We start from the raw sequence: 25,530 nt of genomic DNA on the forward strand, positions 1-25,530 counted from the left end.
TTGGTGTTCATGAAGCTGTACACAAACTAAACAGCCTGTTCTCGGGGCAGAGCCGTATGGGGGAATGCCACACCAGCTCAGAAGTTGGACCTCTCTATGATCGCTAAAGGTTCTTCCAAAATTCAAGATCTTATCATTATTTTGGGATGGCTGTAGAAGTTGGCAATGTCCAGAATTCAAAATTAAGTGTGAGGGCTTCCCTGGTGGCGCAGTGGTTGAAAGTCCGCCTGCCGATGCAGGGGTCATGGGTTCGTGCCCCGGTCCGGGAAGATCCCACATGCCGCGGAGCAGCTAAGCCCGTGCACCACAACTGCTGAGCCTGCGCTCTAGAGCCCGTGAGCCACAACTACTGAGCCCGTGCTCCGCAACAAGAGAAGCCACCACAATGAGAAGCCCGCGCACCGCAACAAAGAGCAGCCCCCCCGCTCGCCACAACTAGAGGGAGCCCCGCGCGCAGCAACGAAGACCCAACGCAGCCAAAAATAAATAAATACAATTTTTAAAAAAAGAAGAAGGACCTTTCTTTTGACACAGTGAAGCCTGCTGACACGGGCGGAGCTTGCAGCCAGCGTCTCGGCTGGGGTCCTGTACTTTTCCAGCCATCCTAGAAGAGGTCTGGATTGGGCCCCCCGGGGGATGGAGAAGGCAGGACAGATGGCCGTGAGGGAGCGACAGTTCCCATCTCCGGCCTCACTCATCGCAGAACCCGGAGGAATGCCTCCATCCAAGGCGGCCGGCATCTTGCTGCTGCTCCTTCCGGCTCTCCCGGGGATCCCAGGCTCAGGGGCCCTCGTGGAGGTGTGTCTTCCGAGGTCTGAGCAGCAGGGCGGGCCGCTTGGCCCCTGAAGCAGGTGGCTGCGTGTCGGAGCTGCCGGTAGGGCCCCTGGTGCAGGCTCCATCAGGGGAGACTCTGGCCTGCCTCTTGGCCTGAGGAGACATCCCTGGCCCTGCAGAAAGCAGAAAGGAGAGAGAGAAAGAGACACGAGGGGCCCCAGACAGCATCGGCTGGGTCCTGCGGCAGGGTTGAGTGGGTGGCTCTCTGGCTTTGCGTCCGCCGCTCTCTTGCCCTGTAGACACAGGTGCTGCCTCTGCCCGTGGGGGAGTGTGAGCCTCCTTCCCTAGTCTTTGCTGCTGTAGGGGAGCGGCACTTTCTCCTGTGATGTGTCCCTTCACTGCTTTCTTCCTGCCTTTCCTCATAGATGGTAAAAGCCAACAAGGGCAGAGTCTGCTACCCATTCCAGCCATTTTCCAGTCACACACTCCCCCTCCCCACTACTACCATCACCACGGAGATATTTACCATCTAATGAGAGGCACTGATTGGCTATAGGAGTGAGGTCTGTTCCTGCTGTCTCCCTGGTGGCAAGGTGAGCGAAGTCCATGTAGCCCGTCATTGGGCATGAAGTGGGAGGAAGGGCATTTTCAGGGACAGGCTGTGGAGTGGGGCCTGCTGCTGGGCCCCCGCTCAAGGCCCAGGCGCCCGCTGAGAGCCCGGCTGCACAGGAGGAATCTGCGAGAATCCCGGGCAGGGCAGGAGGTGCTCCAGCAGGTGAACCCCACCTCTGTGGGAGGCTGAGTGTGTACTGGGCCTCTGACGAGGAAAAGCTGGGCTGGAGGACTCTAAGGCACTGGCAGAAATATGGGGGCAAGAAACAAGTTTCTGAGTCCACGGTCTGGACCACATTCAGCACCCTCATCCCGTCACTCCCCAGCCTGAAGCAACAATTCCAAGCTGGTGATGGGGCCTCAGTGTGACCCGGACCGCCCCCTTGGTGGGCTGCTCAGGCCTCCAGGCCCAGAGATCAGGGTGTGGTCCATCTGAGAAAGTACCTCTGAAAACCGCAGTTATCGGGGTGAAAAAGCTATCAGGGTAAAGGGCAGGAAGGTGACTCTGTGTCCCCAGGCCAACCTCGTCCATCAGCCCCACGTGCCTCCTCCCGTGTAGGGCCGCCTTCCTGGGTGGAGAGAAGTGGACTGGTCCTGGGAGAGGCACTTGGAGCCAGGTGTGGCTTCGTGGGCTTCCCTCGAGGCAGCAGAGGTCACATGTCAGGCCCTTCCGGCACCTTCCAGTCAGCTTGCCTTTCCTCCCACCCTGGGATGTCAGCACCACGGACAGGACTCAAGCCCAGTCCTGGGAAGGTGAGATCTGTTCAGGATTCGGGCCAAGCAGAAGGCAGGCCAATTCCCGTCTCCAGGAAGGAGAGAGATGGTGATGATTCCTCCACTGGGTGTCACTGCTCCCCTCGTTCTCTATCACACAGGCTCTGGCAGACTGCAAGGTGATAAAGCGAAGGAGGCCCCAAGTAGGGAACAGGGAAGGAATTGTCTGGGTCAGTCCAGAGAACGCTGGCTGGGAGCGCAGAGGTGGGTTTTAGTCTTCGAGTGCTACTTACCAGCGACCCCACTTGCCCTCAGTGGTAAAACTAGGGTCGGGGACACTCCCTGCTGGCACTCTGCTTGCAGCAGTTCCCTGCAGCCACGATGCCCCCAGCTCTACTGTCTTCCTATCATACCTACCACATCCCCTGCAAAATCTGAACAGGGAGACGGGCATGAACAAGGAGGAGTGTGGGAGACCTTGTTCCCCTGCTTCCTCGGGGCCATCCACCCACAGGGTCAGCACAGGCGAAGACAGCGGAGCCAGCCAGGTGAGCGCCCACGACCGAGGCACTCATTGCCCCGTGGAAGCCATCCTCAGAGGGCTCAGAAGTTCCACGAGAGCTGAGGGTCCTGGTGTGTCCCCCTTGCATGGAGAGAGTTCACAGTGTGCTGGTGTGCTGTGTGCTCACCCTCTGGAACTCCAGACTGCACCACTGTCCCCAGGGACAGGTCAGCACAGTGCAGCCTGTTAGCTGACAACCACCATTCAGCATCAGAGCCCAGAGAGTGGCCTGAGCCTGCCTTGATGATGTCCGGCTGAAAAGGAGAAGGGCAGCGGCCTGGGTCCTAGGAGTCCTTAGAGAGACTCCGAGGAGCTGCCCTGGAATTAAGAGAACTGATGCCAAGAGAGAGCGCCCCCCAGTCCCGCAGAAAACATATTTCGGGGCAGAAACCCCACATGGCATTTCTATCACAGAACATCCCAAATGATCTCCGTGAAGTCACCGACAGTTCCCCCGTCCCCAAGTTGGTATATGGATCTGTTTCATCTTCCGTTGGGCATCCTAGAGTCGAGTGAAGCAATTCCCTTATCTCTATGGCAGGAAGCAATTACGGAAGAAAGTGTGTTATCAAGTGTAAAATCAACCAAAGTGCCATCCACTGGAACCATGACATGGTTTCGCCCCACAGAACCATCCTGTGAATGGCAACGGGGGCCGCTTCAAGGGGATGCGGGGGGCGATGACAGAGAGGGCAGGCGTGTAACCTCTGCGCCTTCAGCACCAGCCCCTCCGGTTCTCCCGCAGCATCCCTCCCAGCCCAGCCTCCTTTACGAAGCCCTCCCTGACCGAACAAGATCCGGCACAAATGCAACCCGCCCCGCAGGACGTTTTTCTTTGTTCCCTCCCAAAACCATTTTGTTGGATTCGAATCATCTCCTTTGTTCTCTAAAGGGCTAAGTGCCCCATCTGGGTTCCCAGAGCGGTCATTGGTCTGGGAACACATTCTAGACTAATTATTGGAGGCATGGTGACAGTTCGGGGGGCCAGGCTGGTCACTTTTCAGTGTTGGGGAGCAGGGTGCTGTGTTGCATTAAAACAACTAACTTTGGGTTCAGGAAATAACGGGGTCAGGGCTTCACTGAGGGGAAGGATACCTTGTGAGGGCTGGTGGTTGCCATTTCTGAGACAGGAGGGAAGGTAAGACCTGAGCGACAGGTCCATCAAGAGGCTCTTATTACAAGGGCTGTCCTGGCCTGGGTCTAGGTTTATTCAAATGCTTCTGTCATGACTTGATCATTTTATGCCAAGACTATTACACTGTACTTCGGATTCGCCAGCTTCTGAGCCTCCACATACACTTATTTTAAGCCTAAAAAAATTTTTTTTCGGCCACACAGCATGTGGGATCTTAGTTTCCCGACCAGGGACTGAACCCACGTCCCCTGCAGTGGAAGCGCAGAGTCCTAACCACTGGACCGCCATGGAAGTCCCTGAGCCTAAAATATAACATGTCTGCCCCAAACAGCCACCGCTGAACCTACCATTACGGTGCCTTTCGATTTCTACCTGCCCTGCTCCACCATTTCAAGTTTATCATTCTTCCCCTGCCCCCATCCTCCAAACACACACCCACAGCACCCACCAGAGCCCTCTCTCTGGTCAATGAGGGTGTCCTGGCCACTGCAGTCACTTTTACAAGACTGCCTTAGAAGAAATATGCTTGACCTGGTGGCCCAGGGCCTCTTAGACCCCTTCTGGGGACTTCTGAGCCTACCCCCCAAATTCTTCTGAGTGTCAGCCCAGCGAGTGGAGGTGCTCAGGAAACTTATTCACATCCCCTGCAGCAACCGGAGCGACTTTTGGACTTTCCCAGGACACAAGACACAGGGCAGATAAAGGTCCAGCCCTTTCATGATCCTGGGAAAGAAAAAACCCCAAACCAAAACCAGACAGTATCAGGAGAAGTGTGTGTAGACTTATACAGGTGTGCGCAAGTTTCCTGCAAAGAAAATTCCGTGAGACACGGAACTGACTAGACCTCTGAGCTCAGCGTTGGGGGACTCACTCCTCAGTCGCCCTGACAGAAGGACCCCCTCCCACCCCCCCCTCCTGTTTATAGTTCTCAGAGCTGTTAACGCAATCCCTTAATATCTTCCTTCTCCACAAATCCAAGTCGCTAAGCCTCATTGTGCTGCTTTTTTTTCTTTTCTTTTTCCTGCAGGATCTTAGTTCCCTGACCTGAGACTGAACCCATGCCCTCGGCAGTAAGAACACCGCCAGGGAATTCCCTGTGCCTCTGCTTTGATAGCAGCTGTATCCGCCCCCCACTTCCCAGTTCTCTACACGCCTTGCTCCAGCCCAGAGCAGATCTGAGGGAGGGAAGGAGACAGACATCAGCAAGGACTGACCTTTGCGACTGTCCAGTTTGATCCCAGACCAAAAGCCAGGTGACTAAGGAGCAGGTGACTCAAGCCGCAGGGACCCTCCCGGGCTCTAAGCCGTCTTGTAGCCAATTTCTTCTGAGCTCTCTGGCACCTCTCTCCTTCTACCTCCACTCCAACATCAGTCTATTTTTTCTCACCAAACTGCAAATCTTGTTTAAAAAGGATGGCAAGGAAATGTTTTATTTAGGACTCACTCCTCTCTCCCAGAAGCCTTCCATGGTCCTTCTCCATGAGCCATTTTCATGGAAGAACAGACTTCTGGGGTCATTATAAAGGGGATGGGAGCAAAGGTAGCACCCCCGAGGAGCTGCTCTGGTGAGCGGTGAGACTGTGAAACACTTAAAACCTCTCCATCTAGTATTGTATTAACTATAGTTTCTTGTTTCCTGGCATTTGGGGCTCACTGGCCAGAGAAAGACTGCCCTTCTCAGGGCTAGCCAATTCTTAGAGATAGCAAATGACTCACCTGTGAGTGTGCCTTTCATATGCTAACCATCCAATCCAGAGCGTACCCTCAGCCACCTCCTTCATCTGGCCAAGCCACCATCCATCCCCCTGCCCTAATCCTCCCAGGGCAAGATACCACACGAGTGGTGACAGCACCTAGGCCCCAGAGCCCCCCAGAATTATTCACACTAACCCATCTTAAGCCTGTTCAGCTACTTACCCTGCCTCACTCATTCCTTCCTGCAAAAAACACAAGACAGGCCTTTGCCCAAGCTTTCCCCTCCCTTGTTCTGCTCCGTGACTGACACAGGTGCTTCTCTGTGTGGCCCTACATGGTGGGCCATGCCCCGCTTCTTGGGACCTGTGAGTAACAAGCTACCTTTTCAACGGCAGTCATCTCCTAATCTGTCAGCCTCATCTTACCTGAATGAAAGTAAAATCCCAGGTACATTTTAAAACCAGCATGGAGGCCAAAGACCTTGGTTAAGCTATGCCCCTTTCTGAGGGACGGGCTGTGTCATCCTCTGAAATGGAGATGAGATTTCTAAAGTTTTAGAGAAAACCCAGCCCAGTTCCTCCCCGCTGTGACAGCAGCATCTCATGCCCTGGGGGGCTCCTCGACCAGTAGTCCATCTCATGGTGTCAATCCTGGGCTCAGGTAGAGAAGACTGGAACCTGTGCTTCCAGGCATCCCCTATGGTTTTGTAGCCAGAACCTGTGGACTGTGGAAGGGGAGGTGTTGGAGTCCGCCTCTTTGTGGACAAGACCTGGCCCAAGAGTTCACAGCCACAAGTTATTGACTGAGACATAGTGAACAGGCCTGGATGATGGGATTCAATCCAACTGCTTTTCATGGAGGACCTACTACTGTGTGTGCCAGACACTCTGACAGGGAGCAATGGGGCTTGGAGGAGCCAATCCTGAAGGACATCATAGGCCAGGCTAAGTGTTCATTTGACTGTATCTGCGGGGCATGAGTGAGTAAGAGAGAGTTTTAAAAAGGAGAATGACACGACTAGACTTATGTTTGAAGAGTTGATGTAATGAAGTTGGCTTAGATGAAATTAATATACTTGCTACCATTGAAGAACTGGACACACATGCGATATATTTATTGTAGAAGATGAATTTGGTAGAACTTGGGAAGACTTGCAAATGGTGAACTGAGCTCTGGCTTGGGTATTGGTGGATGCTGGTGTCATTCACTGAGATGAGGTGTGTGGACCAAGCAGCTTCCCTCCTTCTCTGGACCTTAGTTTCTTCTATAGATCCTTTCAACTTTCGTAATCTAGAATTCTACTTCCCTGAAAGAAAAGAAGTTGGAGGCAAAAAAGGGAGAAGCAATGTTCACACTAGTAGGCCCTGAAATCAGCCTTTGAACTTCTTGCCAGGCTGGCATTCAGTGGAGGACTGAGTTCACGTGGGTCTTGGTCAGAGCTGGGCAGAAACCACCCATGACGGTCACCTTGTGTGCCTCTCAGGAGAAGCATCTTTAATGTGTAGCCCAAGCTCCACTGCTACTCAGACCCCTTAGAAATGATCGATGAGAAGACGGATACCACGCGCAAAAAGTATTTAGGTCAAACTCCTATTGAGAGAAATTGAACGAAGAAAAAAGCCCAGAGGCCAAAGCCACTCTCTCCTTGTAAACCCAATCACAAGGGAATTCCACACATACCAGATTGTCTTACTCTGTTTGGGCTGTAATAATAGAAATACCATAGACCAGGTGGCTTTAACAACAGTTCTGGAGGCTAAGTCCAAAATCAAGGCGATGGCAGTTGCAGTGTCTGGTGAGGACCCACTTCCTGGTTCATAGAAGGCCATCTTCTTGCTGTGTCCTCACATGGCAGAAGGGTCGAGGGAAGTCTCTGGTGTCTCTTTTATAAGGGCATTAATCCCATTTATGAGGGCTCCATCCCTATGACCTAATCACCTCCCAAAGGCCCCACTTCCAAATACCATCACATTGGGCATTAGGATTTAACATATGAATTTGGGGGGAGCACGAACATTCAGCGTATAGCACAGATCTTGGAAGGTCTCCGGCCCTGGGCTCCCACAGCTGCTGCAGCTGGTTCACAAAGAGGAGCCGGTGCCCACACTCGAGTGGGGAAGACATACAGGAGCTGGGTGGGGTCCTCAGACCTGGGCTCCCACCCCCTCTGCTGCCATCAACCCCTGGATAGCAGAGGAACTACGATGGAGCCCAGTGCCAGGACACCACTGTCTCCAGTACAACGCTGGGGATGGTGCAATGGAGGGCCAACCACGATTTGAGCACGGAGGTGGCGTGTGGGGAAGACAAACACTGACCCTGCTTTGCCCGTGGCCCACACAGCCACAGCTGCTACTGCTGGAGAAATGTTCTACTTATGCAGGGGCTCAGCCTTCCTTTCTCCTTACGGTGTCCGTAACAAGTATGAATTTCAATCAGAAAAATGCAGGTGGGCCCAAAGTAGAAAACACTCCTTTTTATTGTGCCCCTCCATTCTACTGGGATGGCAGAGGTTTAACCTTTGGATTGGGGTTTCCCCCTTTCCTGGAGTTCGTGGCTAAATTGGGGAGCACATTGGTAGTGCCAAGGCTTTAGGGAAGGCCCCATTTGGCCCAGGGTCACCTGTGCTCTCAGGTGTCCCCGGAGGTGTCTATTGTCTCTCTGGTCCATGTTCTTCAGTTCACGTAGGTCCCCACAAGAAGGCGCTTGTCATTTCAGGCCCATCAGCCATCATGATCACCTCTGATTCTCTGATTCTCTGGCTCGAGGATCCAGGAATCCTTCAGCTGCTTCAGTGACCTGGGAGGGTGGAGTGTGGGTCCCTGCCACTTGGACCCGTCATGCAGATGGTCCCTTCTGGGTCTTGCTGTCCTCTTGCTGAACTCTCCCTCAGGAAGTAGGGCTCAGCCACCTCTTGAAGGCGCCCCCCCAAGGCTCTGACTGTCTCCATTTCCCCTCATCATTGACCCCCTCAACTACCTGCAGGGGAAATCCTTCCCTTTATAAATAGTGATTTTTTTTTTTTTGTTTTGGCCTGAGGAATCTAGCACTATTATTAGTTCCAAAACATCATTCTTCCACAGCGTCTTCCTATAAGTCTTATGTCCCAACAAGAAGGGGGTAGGGGGAGCAGACACTGGTTCTGCCCTGCACAAACTGTGCCTGGCTCTGTGGGTGAGCCACTCCCCAGGGTCTCTCAGGACAGCTGGCTGAGACTGGATCCTGGGCAAAGAGCTCTCCCCTCTGTCCTGGCACCGTGCCCACCCCTCCTCCTCTCCTTCCCACCCAGGGGCCCAGCAGAACTTGTCTTGAATCTGGATAAGCCTCTGAGTGTCTCACCTGAAGGGGGTGCTTTATTCCCTGGGGTCTCGGCCTCAAAGGCAGCAAGTAAACACGGGCTGCTTCCTGCCCCCAGTCTCCAGCCGCATCTGCTTCTTCCAGTCATTTTCCCTGGGCCTCAGCTGGCTGCCATCACAGGGGTAGGGGGTCAGCTGGGGCTAGGATTGTGTGGGACCCTCATGGCTCCTGCCTCTGGGCCCCTGGTCCTCCTGAGACGTTCCCAAGCACACACCTCACTTCCACACTTTTAGCTGAGAGCTCATGAGTCTATGGGTCAAGTTGCCCTTGAAATGGCAGAAACTCCTGGAAGCACAGAAAAAAAAGGACCCTCACAGGCCCTACATTGTGAAGAGCTGTCTTGGAACTATGCCTTATTTGCTCCAGCTTTGCTGTGGGTTCAGAATCCTCCCCCGTACTCAGTTTCTGCATTGGGTCCGGCCCCTACCATTTGGTGGGCACCGAGGGCCCCTCCAGTAAAGTGCCCCACTTCCCACCTGATGGTCGGTGACACCTGCCTGGTACCAGCCAGTGCCACGTTCTGGTAAACACCCCTCTGCCCTAGAGGCCTCTTGGAATGGCCCCTTCCCTCTGCAGGAAGAGGGTTAGTTCTTTTAGAAATTCCAAGTCTGGCATAGGGGGCTTAAACTTCATCCTCCATGCCCCTCTTTTTCTAGTCTTTTCCTGTGTATCAGGATTGAATCTGGTCCGCAGCCTGTAACAGTCTGCATCACCCCCCTCTTTGTCCTGCCGTTGTCCCTGGATCTGCTCAAGCCATTTAGTGTTCTGGGGACCCTCCCCCTCTTGCAGCCTGGGGAGTCACCCTGGACCCTGTCCTTGAGAGGCTCCACGTTGCTGCGGGTGATTCTATCCGGCTCCCCATGGCCGTGAATGGCGCTCCTTCGGGTCTGTGATCAGTTGCCTCTGTCTGAGGAGCCTCAGCCAGCCGGGGGAGTTCCCACACTGGAGGGCAGGACTCTCAGTCTGGAAAATCAGAGGGTGCAAGAAGTTAACTGTGTTGTTCTAAAACCTCATCAGTTCAGGGTTCCTGCCTGCCTGCCTTAGAGCTGTGTCATCTAGAATAGGTGGAGAGTGGGGAGCGGAAAACATCTGCACAGAAAACACGCATTAATAGTGCAGAACCAGAGTGTACCAGCTTCCGTAAGCTTCTGTTTCTTGAGGTAGTGGGGAGGGCAGCAGATAATCCCCTTCCAGGTGTGTGCTTAGTGGCGGGTAGAGGTGGAAAGCACTTCTGCATGGCAGGAGCATAGAAGCAGGGCCACGCCGCTGTTGTATTGCCTACTGACCACATGGCCGGTTCACTTGCTGCAATAGCCCAGAACATGCGTGGGAAGACTTGCTGGGCTCCCCCACCCAGGATGTTCCCTATCGTGGTCACGGCGCCGAGTGGCCGCCTCCTCCCTGCATCTTCCTCCTGCCTTTCTTCCCTTTCCTTTGGAAAAACTGCCCCTTCCCCATTCTACGCCTCCCAGAGAGCTGCCAGCTGCAGGACCCCACCTCCACCCTAATGCTGTGGGCTGCCTTCAGGGGTGGGCACATAACCCAGGCGGGCCCAATCAGATCCCGTCTCCTTGGAGTCTGATTTCTGAGTGATGGCACAAGGAAGAGACGGTGGATGGGGCTGAGTTACCCGAAGGTAATACCCCGAAAGAGAAAGTCCGTGTTCCTTCTGCTGTGACCCTAGACCCACTACTGCTATCCTTCCCAACTCCTGGTTGGTCAACTCTTCATTCAACTCTTCATTGAGCTACCAGCGCTCTTTAAATAACTGCCCGTTTCTTGCTTAAGTTGGGCAAAGTCAGTTTCTGTTGCTTGCAACTAAGAACGCTAGCTCATAGCCTTTGATTTACACCTACCAGGCATCCTCTGATTTCCCAGATCCTCTAATGGCCAGGCAGTAGCAGGGTGAGTTATGAGTTGCCAAGAAGGGCTCTGGAATATTGCCCTCTGGAATATGTGGGTCACAAGGTGACCCAAGAAGTCTGCAGAATGGTGCTCAGGCCTGGGGAAAAGGTCAGATAGGGCACTTCAAGCTGATGGAGTCTGTAAACCCAGGACCTCCCATGCCAGAGGTGTCTCTGCATGAGAACCTATCTGACTTTCATTGGTCTCTGCCCATCCAGCCCCACCCTCTTCTCCAAGTCTCATTGACCTGGCAGCGGGGGTAGCAGAGGGTGCTGTAGGAAGAGCTGGAATGAAAAAGACACCAAAGCTGGCTGCAGGGCAAGGGGCAGCTTGGAGCAGCCACTAAGTTTTGGCAACCTGTTTTCTAACTTTGGAATCTGCCTGGTTGTATTGGAGTAATGGTTTTCAACCCCACTCTCCAAAAGCTGGTTTCAGGTTTTGGTTTTACAGTCAGCAGCCCCCAGGTCAGTACCATCTCATCCAGGAGTCCAGCCCTGTCTCCTGGGACCCCACCTGGATATTCTTCCCTGGGCCTGGCTTGCCCAACAGAAGGACATGGACACAGAAAGACAGAGACAAGCTGAAGGGTTAGCAGAAGGATTTAGTTACACAAGAACAGAGAAAAAAGAAAAAAGCAGCCCTGGAGTCATACCTGGGCTCTGGAAGAGTGAACTCAAAGGAAAGCTCGTAGTATGTTGAGCTTTGGAAGAGAAATGCAAATACTGATATCAACTGAGGAAGAGAAAATAGGGCAGAGACACACTACTATATATAAAATAAACAGCAAGGACCTACTATGTAGCACAGGGAACTATATTCGATATCTTGTAATAACCTATAATGGAAAAGAATCTGAAAACGATATATAAAAAAAGAAGAGAAAATAGGATTTTTGAAAAAGATTTATTTTTGGCTGCATTGGGTCTCCGTTGCTGCATGCAGGCTTTTCTCTAGTTGCATCGAGCGGGGGCTACTCTTGTTGCAGAGCACGGGCTCTAGGCGCGTGGGCTTCAGTAGCTGTGGCACGCGGGCTCAGTAGTTGTGGCTCGCGGGCTTAGTTGCTCCGCGGCATGTGGAATCTTCCCAGACCAGGGCTCAAACGTGTGTCCCCTGCATTGCCAGGCAGATTCTTAACCACTGTGCCACCAGGGAAGTCCAGAAAATAAGATTTTAAAAAAGTTCTTAGTTATATTTTGTTTAAATTTATTTATTTAAATCATACCTCCATTGTATAATTATAGATGAAAAAGTATACGCTGAAGATGTTTAAAGTGTTTGGACTGGTGTCCTAGAGCAAGAATCCGCAAACTTTTTCTATAAAGGGCCAGTTAATAAATTATTTTAGGCTTTCTGGCTTGTCACAACTATTCAACGCTGCCCTTGTTACACGAAAGCCGCGATAGAGAATATATAAATGAATGGGCGTGGATGTGTTCCAAGAAAACTCTATTTACACAAATGGGCCGTGGGCCAGGTTTGGCCTATGAGTCATAGTTTGCCAATCCCTGCATTATAAACGGGGATTTAATTAAGCATGAGTATGGGAATTATTTAGACCAGGAAGTCATAAATTAAAAGCCACAATCCACTTGAGGCAGCTTTCCCAAGCTGCACATATCAAAATTTGCAGTAAATAAGTTTGCAAATACAAACCTAAAATTCTACACCTTCAATTTCTGTTAAAACAAGTCAGAGCTTGATAAAGATTTAGAAACCCCCAGCCTCCACCACTAATGCTGGTCTCTTGGCCTTTCACATCAAAAGTATAAGATTAACGAATTAGTTTTCATTTGAATGAAGCATCTCAGAGACAAGTAGTCTTTAAATTGTTTCCTCAGTACTCTCTTGGGTTGTTTTTGTCACATTTTAGACAATTGATTCTGTTGTGCAGAAGTATGTTGAGGGCGTCAGCATTGGAATCGATGTTTAAGTTGTTTTTAATCGATGTTTAAGTTATTTTTAACGCCCTTGAAATTTAACAGTCATTGTTGGTGAAGGGTAAATAGTTGGCAAATGTTGTATAAGTTATTCTAGAACCAGTCTACGACTGGAGATAAAAGTATAAGTTGTGGATTGGTTTTTTTGGTTGCAAATGACAGAAAACACAAATCAAATTTGTTTAAGCCAAAAAGAGAACTTTTTAGCAATGGTGTATGGCTTGATGTATAGATTCAAATATCACTGGGACCTAGTCTATGTATCATGAGATGGCTGTCAGCAGCTACAGACCAGCATCCTTTAGGTTCAGGTTTAGTGAGAAAGAGAGAATGCCTCTCTCCCCAGAGGCCCAGCAAAGTTCCATTGCATCTATTGTCTCTGGTTGGTTGCCATGACCATTGCTAATCCAAGGCTGTGGCCAGGAGTTTGCAGTGCTCCAGCTGGCCCCTCAACCTCATGCAGGGCACCACAGGGCAGAGTAAACCCTGCCTGAAGCCCACGGACTGGTTGCTGTGGGTCAGGATGGTTCCCAAGAGGAAAATGAGGGGAGGCTAAATGGATTCTCAATGGCAAAACCAAGGGGTGCACCCTGAGTTTAGCTTGACCTTCTGAGAAACGCTGCTGGCCTCCTTCATTCTTGCTGTCAGGTGTGACTTGCCCTATAGCTATCTCTTGGCAGATTCCCTCCTATGACAGCCAACAGCCAATTTAGCTGCCCTCAATGGTGAAAAGGTCCAGGTCAAGCCTCCCTGTGTAGCTTACTCCACACAAAGATGGTGCTTTCGGTGGGGCCATTATGCATTACATATGGAGGGGTCCAGTGCCTTTCTCCTCCCAAAGTGGCTGGGGCCTGAGGAACTGCCTCAAATTTGGGATTAGAAGTTTATGTGTGCAAATGTAATGGAAGAGTTTTAACTCTTTCATGTGTTTGAGGAAAGATCATGGGTTCCCAGAGAGACTCCATGTTCTTAAAACCAATTTCTCTCATTGCGAGAGCTAATTATTAGAACTAGATTTCCGTAACTTGAAACACAGCGTCATAAATAATGATCACATGTGAATGTGTTGGGTGTGTGTGGCGAACCTCAGGCTGGTGTGTGTATGGGGTAGCAGGATCATTCCAGCTGGGGCAGCTGAGACCGTGGGAGAGTTGCGGGTACCACCGTGGCTTAGGGGTGAGAAATGGTAGCAGAAGCTGAAACCGCACAAATCAGATGGGACTTGAACCCAGCCAAAACCCAGATTGGGACTTGAACCCACTGTCTTTTAATTAAAATCACACACCTGGTCTCAGGACCTGCTGAAGTTCAGGTTCTTTTTATTTATTTATTTATTTATTTTTCGGTATGCGGGCCTTTCACTGTTGTGGCCTCTCCTGTTGCGGAGCACAGGCTCCGGACGCGCAGGCTCAGCAGCCATGGCTCACGGGCCCAGCCGCTCCGCAGCATGTGGGATCTTCCCGGACCGGGGCACGAACCCGCGTCCCGTGTATTGGCAAGCGGACTCTCAACCACTGCGCCACCAGGGAAGCCCGCTTCGGGTTCTTTATGTCTCAGTGCAGAGAGAATTCAGTGAGAGACAAAGCGATAGGTAAGAATTTATTTAGAGAGATACACATTCCATAGAATGCGGACAGTCTCAAAAGGCAAGAGTGGCCCCAGGGCATGGGGTCATCTCGGAAAGTGAGAGCAGCCATGGGAGAAACACACTCCACGGACAGAGCGTGGGCCATCTCAGAAGGCGAGAGGCCCCGAAATATGGGGTGGTTAGTGTTTATGGGCTGGGTAATTTCATAGGCTAATGAGGAGGAGGATTATTTCAACTATCTTGGAGAAGGGGCGGGGATTTCCAGGAAATGAACCACCGCCCACTTTTTGGCCTTTTATGGTCGGCCTCAGAACTGCCATGGCGCCTGTGGGTGTGTCATTAGCATGTTAATATATTATAATGAGCGTATAGCGAGGCTCAAGGGCTACTGGGAGTCGAATCTTCAGCCATCTTGGACCTAGTAGGTTCTAGCAATTTTATGTCATATCCTTAAGGGCTATGTCATTTGTTTAAAGGCTGTGCCCTGCTCCTTTCTCTCCTGTTTCAAAGCCGGGCCTGGCTAGTGATGAGTCGAGGGACTAGTCTGTGGAAGTGACTTTTTTTTTTTTGGCCGAGGCGCGCGGCTTGCGGGATCTTGTAGTTCCCTGACCAGGGACGAAACCCGGGCCCTCGGCAGTGAAATTGCCGAGTCCTAACCCCTGGACCGCTAGGGAATTCCCTGGAAGTGACTTCTAAGGCGTGGAAGGTGGAGGAAGAGGAAAGGGACTGGCTCGGCTCCGCCTCCGAGCTGCTGAGCAAGGTGGGGACAGCGGCAGTGACCGCAAGCCAAAGGGTGAACGCTGGGAGGACCTGTACAAAGAACCGTGTGGGACAGAGTGTCAGGCTCAGAAGAGAGAACCCGAGGATAAAGAGGGAGGATGGCTCTGAACACACTGTACAGGCAACCAAACGAAGTGGTGACAGGAGACCATCTTTCTGCTTTGCCTCAGTTGTGTAGCTAACCCTGCACCATTTTGTCTCAGGTTACAGCGGAGTTTAATTGTACACCCCAGCCAACGGCAGGGAGAGGAAAGGGCAAAGTGGAGTGAGGAAGGACCTTCAGTGTGGGGAGGGCAGAGGCTGAGAAGCCCCCCACTTCCGTGCCGTCCCAGAAGGTGACGGGGAAAAGAGATGACCAGCGTGACCTCAACTTTGCCTGTGCCCACAGGTCTGTGAGGGTAGGGGGGCTGGGGGTAGTGCAGGCAGCCCCCGCTCGGACCCCCGCACCCCCCAGCCTGGCCTTCCTGGAGCAACAGCCGAAGCTCATGGTCTTCACTGTCCATTGAATGTTGGCACCAGGTCTCTCTCCTTACCTCCTGCCTCACCCGCCCTGGGAACTGCACACTTAGCGTGCCCAGGGGACCCCGACAGCTGCAGGACCCATGCCTCCTGGAGCCGAGCAGCCTCACCTTCCCTTCTCAGGTGAACTTGGAGCCCCTGGTGCCTTTTGTAGAGGATCTGTGTTTCCTTTCCAGGTAGCATGGGGAAGCCCCTCCGGCCACACTCCCTGGACCATCTCCTCCGAGCCCCACCTTGTGCATCTTCAGACCCAGGGCGCTTGCCTGTCTCTGTTGGGCATCTCCTTGAGCCCCGTGGGCTGTGGAACAAGACTGTCTGGGTTTGAATCTCGGCTCCTGTATTTGCTATGAATCTTGGGCAAATAGCTTAACCCATCGACACCCAAATTTCTTAATCTTAAAAAAACCTGAATTTACAGGATTTTTAATTCTGTAAAATAAGGATGTGAATGCTAGTTTGTTATGCACATTAAGATTAAAAAAAAAAAGGGGGGGGACCTCCCTGGTGGCGCAGTGGTTGAGGGTCCGCCTGCTGATGCAGGGGACACGGGTTCGTGCCCCGGTCCGGGAAGATCCCACATGCCGCGGAGCGGCTGGGCCCGTGAGCTATGGCCGCTGAGCCTGCGCGTCCGGAGCCTGTGCTCCACAACGGGAGAGGCCACAACAGTGAGAGGCCCGCATACCGCAAAAAAAAAAAAAAAAAAAAGGTGTAGTGCAGTGCAAAGTTAAGTATTCAGTAATTACTGACCTTTGACTGTCTTCCTCTAACCTTGGTTTTTCTGTTACAGTCTACGTCAGCTCTGTCCCCTCCCTTGTCAGACTTCTCATTGTGTTTTTCAGGGCTTCCTCTTGGACCGACTCCCATCAACGTCTACGTGTGTCCCACTGTGTGTTTACCAAAACTTGAGACCCAGTGCTACCCATTCCAGAACATTCCATCATTATGAATAGCAGGTATTTGCTTGCACTGGACTTCATAGAGTGGGGTTTATTGAGAGTTTTGGAGGAGCGTTTTAGTGCCCTGTGTAGAATAAGAGCAAGACTATACCTTCCTGGACTTGTCTCTCTGAAAGGGGGGTTATTAGAAGTTTCTGGGTATTAGGGAGACAAGCACCCAAGGATTAGAAGCATTTTTTTCCTCCGTCTCTCACATGAGGCCTTTGCTCCCGCCATGAGCCTTAGTGGCCTCTCCCAGGTCAGCAGTAATACCTTTCCGTTTCTAATGACTGCATTAGTACATCTCAGGGGCCATGCTACTTGCGCTACTTTTGCAATGCTTTCATTCCGGCTCAGCCGGTTGCTAGAAATCAGCTTTAGAACACAGAAAAGCCTCTATGTTCAGCCCAGAGCCTCACCCTCATCCCCCTCATTTCCTGCCCCTGGAAACCTGGCTTCCGGAAAGTGCTCTCCTGCCACATCCCAAGAGGCTGCACCCTGATTTGTTTCCTTGGTACCAAGAGGGATCATTAACTTCTCCTGCAATTACCCATACTTATCAAATTGTGAAACATTCCCTGCCACTGAAGGCACCTTGGTCCCCTCAAGAGGGCTGGAGGGGGAGTCTGTTGCAGACCAGCAGGTGGGGCTTGGAGGCCCCACCCTCCCCGGAGCTGGCCCAGATCCTCCTCTTTCTCTGATTATATTGGCAGGCGGTGAGAAGTTAATCTTCCTCTCCTGGAGCGGCTTCTTTTTTGTTCTGAGAGGAAGCCAACAGGAGAAGACCCTAAGCGGCCATGAACTCTGCCATCATCAGCTGTGAGCACCCCGAGCCCTTGGTGAGCGCTGGTAGAAGAGAGGGAAACATAAGGGGTGGGGTGGAGTAGCAGAAAGGAGGAAGGATGCCTGGAGGGGGTCCCAGCATGAAGTCCTAATGCGGGTTCATTTTTAGTGCTAAGGACATTGACTCATGTTCTAGGTAAGACTTTGGATTATTAGAGCTGTCCTCCCAACCTCACCCTCACAGAGGCAAAGATTCCTCCCTGGGTGCCAAACTCTGTGAATGAATTACAAAGGAAGAAGGGAGAGCTGAAAAGTCCTCTTTGCTTTACTCTGTTGAATCTAAATGTTTGTTTTGTAGGTTTCTCAGCATTATGATTTCTTTGATCAGAAGCCCTTTCTGAAGCAAGACAGAGGGAAGCAGAGAGAGAGAGAGAGAGAGAGAGAGAACTAACATTTACTGAATAACCAGTATGCCCCAGGCACTTTATATACTTTGTTTTCTACCTTCAAGCCAATGAAGCGTGCACCTCTGTTCCCATTTTACAGATGAGGAAACTGAGGCCCAGAGAAGTAAAGTGACAGTAACCCATCTGGAGGCCTCTGTAGCTCATCCTTGAGCCCTGGTCCCACCATTCTCTCCAACCTATTTTGGCCACCTAAAAACAACAGGGGGGACTGAGTGGGGACCCTCTGCCCACCGTAGCCAGAAAGAGCCTCCCCCCACCAGGCGCAGCCATAGTGTCTGTGGGACAGGTGCCACCCATGAGCCTAGGCTGGGCCCTCAGAACTATCGCCTGGAGCCAGGCTGTCAGACCCTGCCCACTGCTGGTCAGCCTTCTGGTAAAGAGACCCTGACCATCTCTTCTGGAATATTGTGGAAGACACCTGAGAGAAATCTCCTGTCTTCTCCTCAGAATTCCTTCTGTTAAAAAACAAAATTCAGTGGAGTAAATTTAAAGCTCTAATTGACTTTATTCAATGATTTATGAAACAGGCAGCATCCCATCATAGCAAATAGAAAGGAGCTTTGAGGAGCTGTACAAAATGGAAGAGTTTTATAGGCAGAAGGAGGCAGGGCAAGGAAGTTATTCTATCAAAGAGTGGATTGTTTCAGGTGAGGTCACTTTCCTGAAAGCAGGTGTCTACCAGGCAGATCAGCTCACTAGTGCTGACCAGGTAATTCGACTGACTGGTTAAAGGTTACATTCCTGGGAGAGACTGAAACTGCAGTTAGGTGAGATATTAAGTCTTGGTTTGCCAACATGGGGCTTAGCATAAGTGACTCCATTTTGGGCCTTTTTTTTTTTTTTTTAAACACTTCTGTCACTACCTTATGGAAGCCAAAAAAAAAAAAAAAAATCTTGGGAAATAAGTTGAAGCCTCCATTTTCTGAAGGCTGTGATGTTTTCCACCTCATTGGTCACCTGAGGCCAGTGGGGAGTGGAGGAGTCTGGACACATCTGATTTTTTTTTCAGTGGCCTGTCTTGTCATATTCTTCAAAGCCTCAGTTTCAGCACCCAGATTAAGAGGCCGTTTTGTGAGATGTTTTTGGTTTTCAAGTGCATATTGCTTTGCTAGAATCTTCTAGGGATATAAACATGGGGAAGACAGCTTCCCCACCTTGAAAGCTTATGGCCTAGCTAGGGGAAAGCGGGGTATAAAAAAATATTTCTGATACAAGGGAGAAGATGGTGAATTACATAACAGAGCGACAATATGTGTTGGGAGTACAAGGAGGGCAATCATATGGGGTGGGGGAAGCAGAAGAGGTAAAGGAAAAGGAGGCATTGAGCTCTTTGAAGGTGGGTTTAGGGGAAGCAGGGTCGTGGGGATCAGGTAGGGAGCACAGGGTGAGCAAAGGCACTGAGGCAGGACAATCGAGGCCACGTTTGGAGGGATATGGTCAATCCCATTGGCTAGAGTCAGCTGAATGGAAGTGTTAGGAAGCAAAGCTAGAGGGGCACATCAGGGAGTGGGAGGCGGTATGGGGAATGGATGGAGTCAGAGGGCCAAGGGATTCACTCCCCCCCGCCAGGCACCCTCCTTCCCACTGCTGCTCCCTCTGCAGCAGAGTCTCCTGCTGCTCTGCTGGGCTGCTCCTGGGAGCTGGCAAGCTGTCCCTGTACTCACAGGGCAGCACCTGCCAGCAACTGCCCTCGACACCGAAAGAGGAGGGACCTCGGACAAGCCTCAGTCTCCTCATTGTAACCTCCCTGAGCCTCAGTCTCCTCATCCTTAAACCGGGTTGTGAGAATCAAATGAGAGGATGCATTGGAAGGTCTTTGCAAACTGTGAAGCACTATAAAATGCCAGGCCTCAGCACAACGCCTCTTTGGAGCAAGGCTTTTGGCGAAATTACAGCTCGTGCGTTGAGTTGATAGACAATTCCAGCCAGGAGACTTTGTGGCCCCCCCCTTCTCACACCAGTGCTCACTGGCAGGGAAGCTTCGTTAAGAGTTCATTCTTCCTTCAAAAAGGGATTTGTAGGCGATCTTCAGCTGCTCTAAGACTCACAGAATTTTCCCGCCCAGGGATTCTCCTGGGATAAAGGCGCTTCCCGCATCCGGATATGCCCTGAGATGGGACTTCTTCCACCTCCATCTGAGAAGCCCCTGCTCTAAAATACCTCTGGGATGTCACTTGTTTCTATGTGCGTCTTTAATATGCTAGTGACTCATCTCTGACACACAGGAATCTCAGGTACACTGTGTACCTTCTTATTTTATTTTTTGTCCCAGTGCTTTGCATAAGTGATGTAAGGTAGTTTACAACAAAAGATGTATTTTGATCAGGCCCTATGCTTTCTACCAGCCATGACTGACGGGTTTCACAGAAGTCGCACTTATCAGAAGCAAAGAACCAGCCGTTCTCAACGAAGACAAGTTTTTCCCCACTCTCAGTTCTAGTTTTTTTTTTTCATGTGGGACCTCATACAAGGTCAATTTCCCAGAAAACTGTTTTAAAACGATTACAGAAGTGGTTTCCATAACCTTCAGATGGTCCAAGTTGACATCTAGACAGAACTTAGAACATTCAGAGGTCATCAGGTTGAGAACACTCTGAGTCATTGACTCTTAATAGGAAAAAAAAAAAAAAGACCCCAAACTAACATTTCCCTCAGTGTTTCCCTCCCCATCACCTTTCTGAGAATTCCGAGGGGTCCTGGGAGAAGGTATGAGGTGAGTTTGCTGGCAGCTGTACCTGCCCCAGCCCGGTGAGCTCAATCACCGGCGCACGTAACAGGCAGCCACACAGACTTCCAGTATTTTTGCAACCATCCCAGAGTTAGAAGGGGACACCGAGGCTGGGAGAGGGAAAGTGAAGTGCCTATGGCTGCCAAGCAGGGGAATGACAGACCACGTCTCCCCCACTCCAAACTGCGCGCTCTGCTGTTCTGTGTAGCCTACCCAGCATCAATCAACCAACCAGCCAATCAGCCAGCCGCTCTTTCCTTCTGCCCCTCCTCTTTTTTCCTCAGCCTGTTCTCCCACGCTTGCTGTCGTGCTCACTGACTGTGCCACACCTTCACTAAAACCTCGCGTTAAGTGCTCCAGACTTCCTTCCAGCAGCCTCCCGGCCATCTTTGGCTTGGCGTTGACCTCCTTAGGCAGAGCCAGCCATCCTTCTTGTGCAACCCAAGTACCAAGTAGCATCAGTGCCTCCTCCTTTTCAGGAGTCTAAATAAGATCAGCGTGTTGTTTCCAAAGAATTCTAACCAGTTAAGTATTTATTTTTTTAAATCCGTGAGAAGAGTTCTTTATGGTCATTATACGTGGGTTCATTTATTTTATAGCTCAACAGAGAATGCTGTGAGCACTAACTCTGTGCTAGAGGTGGAGTAGTTTTGGGGCTTTATGGCCTTTAGGACGAGAAGACAAATGATGGTAGTGAGGTGTGTTCTGGGCTGTAGTAAACATGCCTCTGAGGAGGGAAGGCCTCGTCTGGTCTGAGGCCGGGGTGGAGTGAAGTCAGGGAATGCTTCCTGGAACAGTTTTGGGATGCTTGTTCCCAGGCATTGCTAAATAGATGAGTAGAGACAAAATCCTTACATTTAAGTTTCAGAAACTCAGCACAGCAAACGCTGTTCTGAGGCCCAGGAGCAATGTGACTCTGCAGAGCTGTTCTGTGGCTGGCTCAGTCCACCCACGATCAGCAAGCCTGACCACGGCCCTGGGCTCCTCCGGCTGCCTGGAGGCTCAGTGTGCTGGGCCATTTTCTCCATCGCCAGTGATGTGGGCCCCGAGTACTGGGAAGGAATTAGGATCAGATTTGCCAGTGCTCTACCCCATGGAGGAGGAGGACTGGCTCAACTATGAAGTAGATGTTATTGACATTTCTGTTATATAGATCAGAAAAATGAGGCTTAAAAATATTAGTAATTTGCCCAAGTTTGGTAAACTATATAGCCAATAAGTTGGAGGAGAAGGTTTATGATTCAAAGTTAATTGGGGGTTAAACTGGTAGGAATATAACTTGGCTATTGACCCTAGAGCGTTCTGTATGCCCTGCACTTATTTACATTTGTGTTATATCTATTCTTTCATCCGTACACTCAGACTGTTCAGACTGAGCACACGGACTATTCTAGAAGCTGGGTCAAAAAGAATAAGGCACAGTGAATGCATTCTAGGAACTCACACCCCAGCAGAAGAGATGGATAAGGAAACAGTCCATGCGTTATAATCAGCGTGCTGTGATGAGGGCTTTGGCGCAAGGCTGGCCTGTAGGAGTGTATGCAAGGGCAGCTACACCGTTCTGGCCCAGAATCCCCATTTACCTGCCCATTTCCTGACCATGGAGTTGACCCCCATTCCCTCCTCCACAAAGTTTCTTCTCTGCCAGGGCTTCAGGCAAGGCACCCACCTCTCTTGATTGGCCCCAGACTGCATGTGGAGGTCTTGCTGCAGATGTATAATATAGAAAATCACTGGTCTTTTGACCTAGAAATCCCAAGCAGGCCAGCAGTTATCTCTATCCCATCGCTCTTGCCTCTGGAAAGCTGTCCATCTGTCTGGTTGAAATCAGAAAGTGAAACTGAGCAGGACCCTAGGGGGCTCCTGGGCACGGAAGCCTTTCTGTGTTCCCTGTTCCTTGTTCGTAGGGAACAGACTCCAGCTTCCATGACCTTCCCTGAGTCCCAAAGGACAGATTCAAACAGTTGCTAATCAGGGAAGGTAGGACTTGCAGAGACAAGGGAGGAGCAGCCAAGAAACCATAGTGCAGCCTTGGGACAGGGTCCTGGTTCAGCCTCAAGGGATACACATAACTGTATCTTCTGAGCTCTTTATAGAACTAAAACCCCCAATAAATGGAAGATGTCAGCATTCTTCATTCCAGATTAAAGGAACCAGAGAAGCTCTTCAAGAAGACCACCTGAGGCCAGATTAAAAGAACCACAGAAACTCATCAGATTACCTGAGATCAGATTAAAGGAGTGCAGGCCCTGCACACACCCTAATCTTATCAGCAAATCCACCTTTGAACCGTTGCTATAAAACTCCTCACCAGATCCTCCCAGGTTGGGACACGCAGTTTTTTAGGGCAGGAGACCACTGTGTCCCCCTTTGCCTAGCAAAATAGTAAAGTTATTCTTTTCTAATTCACCCCAAACTCTGTCTCTGAGATTTGATTCAGTACCGGTGGACTGAGGCTGAGGTTTCGGCATCAAAAGTCCACTTGATTCCTCTTGAAATGCTCAAATGTGTTCTTCTCTTGTTCTCAGCAGAAGGGTGATGGTGTATTCAACTCCCATGAAGGTGGCCAAGGCAGGAAGAAGGATGGCCAGCCTAGGGGTCTCAGCAGTAACCACCTGGCTTATAGCATCCTGGATATCCCACCATGGTATCTCTGTATCTTCTTGGGAGTACAGGTAATGCCACCCATAAGCACTGGGTCCGAAGAAGCTCTGCCTCAAAAGGCACATGAACACACACTTAGGTCAAATTGCTGATATTCTTGGCTTCCATGTTGTTGATATTCTTGCCTTCCGTGTTGTTGACCTCCAGGGGGCTCAAGGCTCCTCCAGTCTCTCTTTCTCTCTAGGAGTTTGGGGTTGGGGCATGGAGTTAAGGGAGGATTCTCCCCCATGCTGAGCTAATAGGTCACATAAAGGACACCAACTGGGCCATTGCGGTGTTGGGTTTTTTTTTCAAGATACCAATTATAATTTGTTTGGCAACAACTAAAGAGTTTGATAACCAATGCTTGGGGAATATTGGGAAACAAGCACTCTCAAACACTTTTGTTGGAATGTTATTTGGTGCAACTTTTCTGTGAACATGTAAAACATATATATTGTTTAACCGAGTCGCTAATGCATAAGAATTTCTCTGTAGGGAATACCCCAGTGGTCCAGTGGTTAGGACTCTGTGCTTTCACTGCTGAGGGCGGGGTTCAATCCCTGGTTGGGGAACTAAGATCCTGCAAGCCGTGTGGCACGGCCAAATTAAAAAAAAAAAAAAAAAGAAGGATTTCTCTATAGATATGCTGGCAAGACTCATTAAGGTAAGTACAAAGATGTTCTTCTTTTGTTAATAGTAAAATCACAACAAACAAAACCCTAGAAACACCCCCAAAATATCCATGTTAGAGAACTGTGGCACATCCTAACAAGTAATTCTTTTATGTAGCTGTTAGAAAGAGAAAGATGTATCTACCTTGCAGTTAAAAAATGATCACCAATATATATTAAGTGAAAAAAGCCAAGTAAATAACTGTGTATAATGTGACCTTTTTTTGTGTTAAAAACTAACAAACGAAAGAGAGATAGAAATAAGTATATGTAGTAATTTTGCATGTTTTGAAGAATTCACAAGAAACTAATAGAGGTATTTAGCCTTGGGAAGAGAAGCTAGGAAAGGAAGGGTGGCTTTCAACTTTTGCTATTTATTTTGTAACTTTTGTAGCTTGAATCTTCTAATCTTATAGATGTGTTTCTTTTAATTTTACAAAGAGTTCAATGTGGGGTACCAGGGATGGGATACACTTTTTTGTTAACTTCTTTGTGCTTTTCTACAAAATAAGAAGAGCAAATGTCATACTATTTTAAAAAATATTATTATGAGCCAATAAAATGGATAATGTAGATATTTTTATCATGAAAGGATGTTGAATTTTGTCAGATACTCTTTCTGCATCTATTGAGATGATCATATGATTTTTGTCTTTAATTTTATTAATGTGGTGTATCATAGTTGTTGACTTGTGTATATTGACCATTCTTGCATCCAGGGGTAAAATCCTGCTTGATTATGGTGTATGACCCTTTTAATGTGCTGTCGAATTCAGTTTGCTAGTATTTTTGTTGAGAATTTTTACATCTATATCCATGAAGGATATTGACATGTAGTTTTCTTTTCTTGTAGTGTCCTTATCTGGCTTTGGTATCAGGGTTTATGCTGGCCTTGTAAAATGAGTTTGGGAGTGTTCCCTCCTCTTCAGTTTTTGGAATAGTTTGGGAAGGCTTGGTACTAATTCTTCTTTAGATGTTTGATAGAATTCACTGGTGAAACCATCTGTTCCTGGGCTTTTCTTCATTGGAAAGTTTTGATTACTGTTCAGTCTCCTCACTACTTATTGGTCTGTACAGATTTTCTATTTCTTCATGATTCAGTCTTGGTAAGTTGTGTGTTTCTAGTAATTTATCCATTTCTTCTAGGTTATCCAATTTGTTGGTGTGTAATTGTTCATACTAGTGTTTTATGGTACTTTGTATTTCTTTTGTATCATTTCTAATTTTATTTGAGTCTTCTCTCCTTTTTTCTGAGTTTAGCTAAGGGTTTGCTTATCTTAAAAAACCAGCTCTAGTTTTGCTGATTTTTTTCTGTTGTTTTTCATTTCATTTATTTCTGCTTTGATCATTGTTTTTTCCTTTCTTCTTCTAACTTTGGAGGTTGTTCTTCCTTTTCTACTTCCTTGAGGAATAAAGTTAGGTTGTTTATTTGAGATCTTTCTTTTTTCTTAATGTAGGCATTTATTGCTATAAACTTTCCTCTTAGAACTGCTTTTGCTGCATCCCATTAGTTTTGGTATGTTTTGTTTCCATTTTCAGTTGTCTTAAGATATATATATATTTTTGTGTGTGTGGTACGCGGGCCTCTCACTGTTGTGGCCTCTCCCGTTGCAGAGCACAGGCTCTGGACGCGCAGGCTCAGCAGCCATGGCTCACAGGCCCAGCCGCTCGGCGACATGTGGGATCTTCCCGGACTGGGGCATGAACTCGTGTCCCCTGCAT

The 25,530-nt window shown here is 49.6% G+C and overlaps 1 protein-coding gene across 1 annotated transcript in view; it reads left to right on the top strand.

The window, feature by feature from the left end:
* Positions 1 to 17,222: 17,222 nt before the first annotated feature.
* LOC116759524 (solute carrier family 23 member 1-like) overlaps positions 17,223 to 25,530 on the top strand; it is a 45,106-nt gene continuing 36,798 nt past the window's right edge. The window contains exons 1-2 of the mRNA XM_032643385.1: positions 17,223 to 17,352; positions 23,020 to 23,166. Of these exons, the coding sequence (XP_032499276.1) occupies positions 17,311 to 17,352; positions 23,020 to 23,166 (189 nt within the window). The 5' untranslated portion in view covers positions 17,223 to 17,310. The remainder of the gene's footprint in view (positions 17,353 to 23,019; positions 23,167 to 25,530) is intronic.

This window comes from Phocoena sinus, chromosome 9 (assembly GCF_008692025.1).
Source record: "Phocoena sinus isolate mPhoSin1 chromosome 9, mPhoSin1.pri, whole genome shotgun sequence".
In the NCBI taxonomy this organism is placed as follows: domain Eukaryota; kingdom Metazoa; phylum Chordata; class Mammalia; order Artiodactyla; family Phocoenidae; genus Phocoena; species Phocoena sinus.